We start from the raw sequence: 7,500 nt of genomic DNA on the forward strand, positions 1-7,500 counted from the left end.
CAGTCTGATTACAGTCGGATTACAGTCTCTGATTACAGTCTCTGATTACAGTCGGATTACAGTCTGATTACAGTCTCTGATTACAGTCTGATTACAGTCGGATTACAATCTCTGATTACAGTCTCTGATTACAGTCTCTGATTACAGTCTGATTACAGTCTCTGATTACAGTCTCTGATTACAATCTCTGATTACAGTCTCTGATTACAGTCTGATTACAGTCGGATTACAGTCTGATTACAGTCTCTGATTACAGTCTCTGATTACAGTCTGATTACAGTCGGATTACAGTCTGATTACAGTCTCTGATTACAGTCGGATTACAGTCGGATTACAGTCTCTGATTACAGTCGGATTACAGTCTCTGATTACAGTCTGATTACAGTCGGATTACAGTCTCTGATTACAGTCTCTGATTACAGTCTGATTACAGTCTCTGATTACAGTCTCTGATTACAGTCTGATTACAGTATCTGATTACAGTATCTGATTACAGTCTCTGATTACAGTCTGATTACAGTATCTGATTACAGTATCTGATTACAGTCTGATTACAGTCTGATTACAGTCTCTGATTACAGTCTGATTACAGTATCTGATTACAGTATCTGATTACAGTCTGATTACAGTCTCTGATTACAGTCTCTGATTACAGTATCTGATTACAGTATCTGATTACAGTATCTGATTACAGTCTCTGATTACAGTCTCTGATTACAGTCTCTGATTACAGTCTGGTTACAGTATCTGATTACAGTATCTGATTACAGTCTGATTACAGTCTCTGATTACAGTCTGATTACAGTCGAATTACAGTATCTGATTACAGTCTCTGATTACAGTGTGATCACAGTCTGATTACAGTCTCTGATTACAGTCTGATTACAGTTTCTGATTACAGTCTGATTACAGTCTCTGATTACAATCTGATTACAGTCTGAATACAGTCTCTGATTACAGTCTCTGATTACTGTCTGATTTGAATACAGTCTGATTACAGTCTCTGATTACAGTCTGATTACACTCACTGATTACAGTCTCTGATTACAGTCTGATTACACTCACTGATTACAGTCTCTGATTACAGTCTCTGATTACAGTCTCTGATTACAGTCTGATTACAGTCGGATTACAGTCTCTGATTACAGTCTGATTACAGTCTCTGATTACAGTCGAATTACAGTCTCTGATTACAGTCTGATTACAGTCGGATTACAGTCTCTGATTACAGTCTCTGATTACAGTCGGATTACAGTCTCTGATTACAGTCTGATTACAGTCTCTGATTACAGTCTCTGATTGCAGTCTCTGATTACAGTCGGATTACAGTCTCTGATTACAATCTGATTACAGTCTGATTACAGTCTCTGATTACAATCTGATTACAGTCTGAATACAGTATCTGATTACAGTATCTGATTACAGTCTGATTACAGTCTCTGATTACAGTCTGATAAGTCTCTGATCACAGTCTGATTACAGTCTCTGATTACAGTGTGATTACAGTCTCTGATTACAGTCTGATTACAGTCTCTGATTACAGTGTGATCACAGTCTGATTACAGTCTCTGATTACAGTCTCTGATTACAGTGTGATCACAGTCTCTGATTAAAGTCTGATTACAGTCTCTGATTACAGTCTCTGATTACAGTGTGATCACAGTCTGATTACAGTGTGATCACAGTCTGATTACAGTCTCTGATTACAGTCTCTGATTACAGTGTGATTACAGTCTGATTTCAGTCTCTGATTACAGTGCGATCACAGTCTGATTACAGTCTCTGATTACACTCTCTGATTACAATCTCTGATTACAGTCTCAGATTTCAGTCTGATTACAGTCGGATTGCAGTCTGATTACAGTCTCTGATTACAGTCGGATTACAGTCGGATTACAGTCTCTGATTACAGTCTGATTACAGTCTCTGATTACAGTCTGATTACAGTCGGATTACAGTCTCTGATTACAGTCTGATTACAGTCTCTGATTACAGTCGGATTACAGTCGGATTACAGTCTCTGATTACAGTCTGATTACAGTCTCTGATTACAGTCTCTGATTACAGTCTGATTACAGTATCTGATTACAGTATCTGATTACAGTCTCTGATTACAGTCTGATTACAGTATCTTATTACAGTATCTGATTACAGTATCTGATTACAGTCGGATTACAGTCTCTGATTACAGTCTGATTACAGTATCTGATTACAGTATCTGATTACAGTCTGATTACAGTCTCTGATTACAGTCTCTGATTACAGTATCTGATTACAGTATCTGATTACAATCTCTGATTACAGTCTCTAATTACAGTCTCTGATTACAGTCTGGTTACAGTATCTGATTACAGTATCTGATTACAGTCTGATTACAGTCTCTGATTACAGTCTGATTACAGTCGAATTACAGTCTCTGATTACAGTCTCTGATTACAGTGTGATCACAGACTGATTACAGTCTCTGATTACAGTCTCTGATTGCAGTCTCTGATTACAGTCTCTGATTACAATCTCTAATTACAATCTGATTACAGTCTGAATACAGTCTCTGATTACAGTCTCTGATTAATGTCTGATTTGAATACAGTCTGATAACAGTCTCTGATTACAGTCTGATTACAGTCTGATTACACTCACTGATTACAGTCTCTGATTACAGTCTCTGATTACAGTCTGATTACAGTCGGATTACAGTCTCTGATTACAGTCTGATTACAGTCTCTGATTACAGTCGAATTACAGTCTCTGATTACAGTCTCTGATTACAGTCTGATTACAGTCGGATTACAGTCTCTGATTACAGTCTCTGATTACAGTCGGATTACAGTCTCTGATTACAGTCTCTGATTACAGTCTGATTACAGTCTCTGATTACAGTCTCTGATTGCAGTCTCTGATTACAGTCGGATTACAGTCTCTGATTACAGTCTGATTACAGTCTCTGATTACAATCTGATTACAGTCTGAATACAGTATCTGATTACAGTATCTGATTACAGTCTGATTACAGTCTCTGATTACAGTCTGATAAGTCTCTGATCACAGTCTGATTACAGTCTCTGATTACAGTGTGATTACAGTCTCTGATTACAGTCTGATTACAGTCTCTGATTACAGTGTGATCACAGTCTGATTACAGTCTCTGATTACAGTCTCTAATTACAGTGTGATCACAGTCTCTGATTAAAGTCTGATTACAGTCTCTGATTACAGTCTCTGATTACAGTGTGATCACAGTCTGATTACAGTCTCTGATTACAGTGTGATCACAGTCTCTGATTACAGTCTCTGATTACAGTGTGATCACAGTCTGATTTCAGTCTCTGATTACAGTGCGATCACAGTCTGATTACAGTCTCTGGTTACAGTGTGATCACAGTCTGATTACAGTGTCTGATTACAGTATGATCACAGTCTGATTACAGTGTGATCACAGTCTGATTACAGTGTCTGATTACAGTTTGATCACAGTCTCATTACAGTGTGATCACAGTCTGATTACAGTCTCTGATTACAGTCTGATTACAGTCTCTGATTACAGTCTCTGATTACAGTCTGATTACAGTCTCTAATTACAGTCTCTGATTACAGTCTGATTACAGTCTCTGATTACAGTCTCTGATTACAGTGTGATCACAGTCTGATTTCAGTCTCTGATTACAGTGCGATCACAGTCTGATTACAGTCTCTGGTTACAGTGTGATCACAGTCTGATTACAGTGTCTGATTACAGTTTGATCACAGTCTGATTACAGTGTGATCACAGTCTGATTACAGTGTCTGATTACAGTTTGATCACAGTCTCATTACAGTGTGATCACAATCTGATTAGTCTCTGATTACAGTCTCTGATTACAGTCTGATCACAGTCTGATTACGGTCTCTGATTACAGTCTGATTACAGTCTCTGATTACAGTCTCTGATTACAGTCCGATTACAGTCTCTGATTACAGTCTCTGATTACAGTCTGATTACAGTCTCTGATTAAAGTCTGATTACAGTCTCTGATTACAGTCTCTGATTACAGTCTCTGATTAAAGTCCGATTACAGTCTCTGATTACAGTCTCTGATTACAGTCTCTGATTACAGTCTGATTACAGTCTCTGATTAAAGTCTGATTACAGTCTCTGATTACAGTCTCTGATTACAGTCCGATTACAGTCTCTGATTAAAGTCTGATTACAGTCTCTGATTACACAGGCTCAGTCTTTGGTAAGTCAGTGCTGATAATCATGCTTGTTTTGGCAGGTTTTCTTCAAGGCCAAGTCGAAGTTCTCTCCTCACCTCCTGAAATACAAGTGAGTTCTTACACTGATATTATCATCTGTCCTCCTCATCTTCATCCTCATCATCATGCCTCCTCTGGTCCGCAGGTTTCCTCTGTACCTGCTGTTCGTGGGCGTGAGTCTGCTGTTCCTGCTGGTCAATCTGACGTGTGCTCTGCTGGTGAAGACAAGCGTTGCGCCGGTAAAGACCATCGTCCTGGTGCGCGTGACCATCAACGACTCGCTCTTCGTCCTCTGCGCCGTCTCGCTCTCCGTCTGCCTCTACAAGGTGGCCAAGATGTCTCTCGCCAGCATCTACCTGGAGTCCAAGGCAAGAGGCACACCTGATCTTTAGCTTCAATCGCGGCTGATTACAGTCTCTGATTATAGTCTGATTACAGTCTCTGATTACAGTCTCTGATTACAGTCTCTGATTACAGTCTCTGATTACAGTCTCTGATTACATTCTCTGATTACAGTCTCTGATTGCAGTCTCTGATTACAGTCTGATTACAGTCTCTGATTACAGTCTCTGATTACAGTCTCTGATTACAGTCTCTGATTGCAGTGTCTGATTACAGTCTGATTACAGTCTCTGATTACAGTCTCTGATTACAGTCTGATTACAGTCTCTGATTACAGTCTCTGATTACAGTCTCCGATTACAGTCTCTGATTACAGTCTTATTACAGTCTCTGATTACAGTCTCTGATTAAAGTCTCCGATTACAGTCTCTGATTACAGTCTTATTACAGTCTCTGATTACAGTCTCTGATTAAATTCTGATTACAGTCTTATTACAGTCTCTGATTACAGTCTCTGATTACAGTCTCTGATTACAGTCTCTGATTGCAGTCTCTGATTACAGTCTCTGATTACAATCTCTGATTCCAGTCTCTGATTCCAGTCTCTGATTACAGTCTCTGATTACAGTCTCTGTTTACAGTCTCTGATTACAGTCTGATTACAGTCTCTGATTACAGTCTGATTACAGTCTCTGATTACAGTCTGATTACATTCTCTGATTACAGTCTCTGATTACAGTCTGATTACAGTCTCTGATTACAGTCTCTGATTACAGTCTCTGATTACATTCTCTGATTACAGTCTCTGATTACAGTCTCTGATTACAGTCTCTGATTGCAGTCTCTGATTACAGTCTCTGATTACAGTCTCTGATTACAGTCTCTGATTACAGTCTGATTACAGTCTCTGATTACAGTCTCTGATTGCAGTCTGCTTACAGTCTCTGATTACAGTCTCCGATTACAGTCTCTGATTACAGTCTGATTACAGTCTCTGATTACAGTCTCTGATTACAGTCTCTGATTACAGTCTGATTACAGTCTCTGATTACAATCTCTGATTACAGTCTCTGATTACAGTCCCTGATTACAGTCTGATTACAATCTCTGATTACAGTCTGATTACAGTCTCTGATTACAGTCTCTGATTACAGTCTGATAACAGTCTCTGATTACATTATCTGATTACAGTCTCTGATTACATTCTCTGATTACAATCTCTGATTACAGTCTGATTACAGTCTCTGATTACATTCTCTGATTACAATCTCTGATTACAGTCTGATTACAGTCTCTGATTACATTCTCTGATTACAGTCTCTGATTACAGTCTGATTACATTCTCTGATTACATTCTCTGATTACAGTCTCTGATTACATTCTCTGATTACAATCTCTGATTACAGTCTCTGATTACATTCTCTGATTACAGTCTCTGATTACAGTCTCTGATTACATTCTCTGATTACAATCTCTGATTACATTCTCTGATTACAGTCTCTGATTACATTCTCTGATTACAATCTCTGATTACAGTCTGATTACAGTCTCTGATTACAGTCTGATAACAGTCTCTGATTACAGTCTGATTACAGTCTCTGATTACAGTCTGATTACAGTCTGATAACAGTCTGATTACAGTCTCTAAGTACAGTCTGATAACAGTCTCTGATTACAGTCTCTGATTACAGTCTGATTACAGTCTCTGATTACAGTCTGATAACAGTCTCTGATTACAGTCTCTGATTACAGTCTGATTACAGTCTCTGATTACAGTCTGATAACAGTCTGATTACAGTCTCTGATTACAGTCTGATAACAGTCTCTGATTACAGTCTCTGATTACAGTCTCTGATTACAGTCTGATTACAGTCTCTGATTACAGTCTCTGATTACAGTCTCTGATTACAGTCTGATTACAGTCTCTGATTACAGTCTGATAACAGTCTCTGATTACAGTCTGATAACAGTCTGATTACAGTCTCTGATTACAGTCTGATTACAGTCGGATTACAGTCTCTGATTACAGTCTCTTATTACAGTCTGATTACAGTCTCGGATTACAGTCTGATTACAGTCTCTGATTACAATCTGATTACAGTCGGATTACAGTCTCTGATTACAGTCTCTGATTACAGTCTCTGATTACAGTCTCTGATTACAGTCTCTGATTACAGTCTGATTACAGTCGGATTACAGTCTCTGATTACAGTCGGATTACAGTCTCTGATTACAGTCTCTGATTACAGTCTCTGATTACAGTCTGATTACAGTCTGATTACAGTCGGATTACAGTCTCTGATTACAGTCTCTGATTACAGTCTGATTACAGTCGGATTACAGTCTCTGATTACAGTCTGATTACAGTCTCTGATTACAGTCTCTGATTACAGTCTCTGATTACAGTCTCTGATTAGTCTGATAACAGTCTCTGATTACAGTCCGATTACATTATCTGATTACAGTCTCTAATTAGTCTGATTTCAGTCTCTGATTAGTCTGATTACAGCAGGGGCGCTAGGGACGTGTCCCTACCAATATCCAGTGACACTCATATATCCCTAGCAATAATTTCGATCAAAACTTAAAATATAATTATATTGATGTCCCCGTCCCCACCAATTTCAAAATCAAACCTACGCCACTGGATTACAGTATCTGATTATAGTCTCTGATTACAGTCTAATTATAGTCTCTGATTACAGTCTAATTATAGTCTCTGATTACAGTCTGATTACATTATCTGATTACCGTCTCTAATTATTCTAATTACAGTCTCTGATTACAGTCTGATAACAGTCTGATTACAGTCTCTCATTACAGTCTGATTACAGTCTCTGATTACAGTCTGATTACAGTCGGATTACAGTCTCTGATTACAGTCTGATTACAGTCTCTGATTACAGTCTGATTATAGTCTCTGAC

At 38.4% G+C, this 7,500-nt stretch overlaps 1 protein-coding gene and 1 long non-coding RNA gene across 4 annotated transcripts in view; one reads left to right on the forward strand and one right to left on the reverse strand.

Moving 5' to 3' along the window:
- Positions 1-7,500, forward strand: part of gpr137bb (G protein-coupled receptor 137Bb) — a 12,130-nt gene that overhangs the window by 2,371 nt on the left and 2,259 nt on the right. The window contains 2 exon segments of the mRNA XM_056241365.1: positions 4,254-4,303; positions 4,379-4,601. Of these exon segments, the coding sequence (XP_056097340.1) occupies positions 4,254-4,303; positions 4,379-4,601 (273 nt within the window).
- LOC130076322 (uncharacterized) overlaps positions 1-7,500 on the reverse strand; it is a 10,250-nt gene that overhangs the window by 1,697 nt on the left and 1,053 nt on the right. The window contains exon 2 of one of the 3 annotated variants that reach the window (XR_008805629.1): positions 4,290-4,589. This is a non-coding gene — a long non-coding RNA (uncharacterized LOC130076322). Of the gene's footprint in view, positions 1-4,224; positions 4,590-7,500 lie in introns of those variants that run through there. The other 2 variants (XR_008805628.1, XR_008805627.1) reach the window with 2 other exon arrangements.

The sequence above is a fragment of the Rhinichthys klamathensis genome, unplaced genomic scaffold (assembly GCF_029890125.1).
Source record: "Rhinichthys klamathensis goyatoka isolate OS25496 unplaced genomic scaffold, OSU_Roscu_1.1 h1tg000638l_1, whole genome shotgun sequence".
Classification (NCBI taxonomy): Eukaryota; Metazoa; Chordata; class Actinopteri; order Cypriniformes; family Leuciscidae; genus Rhinichthys; species Rhinichthys klamathensis.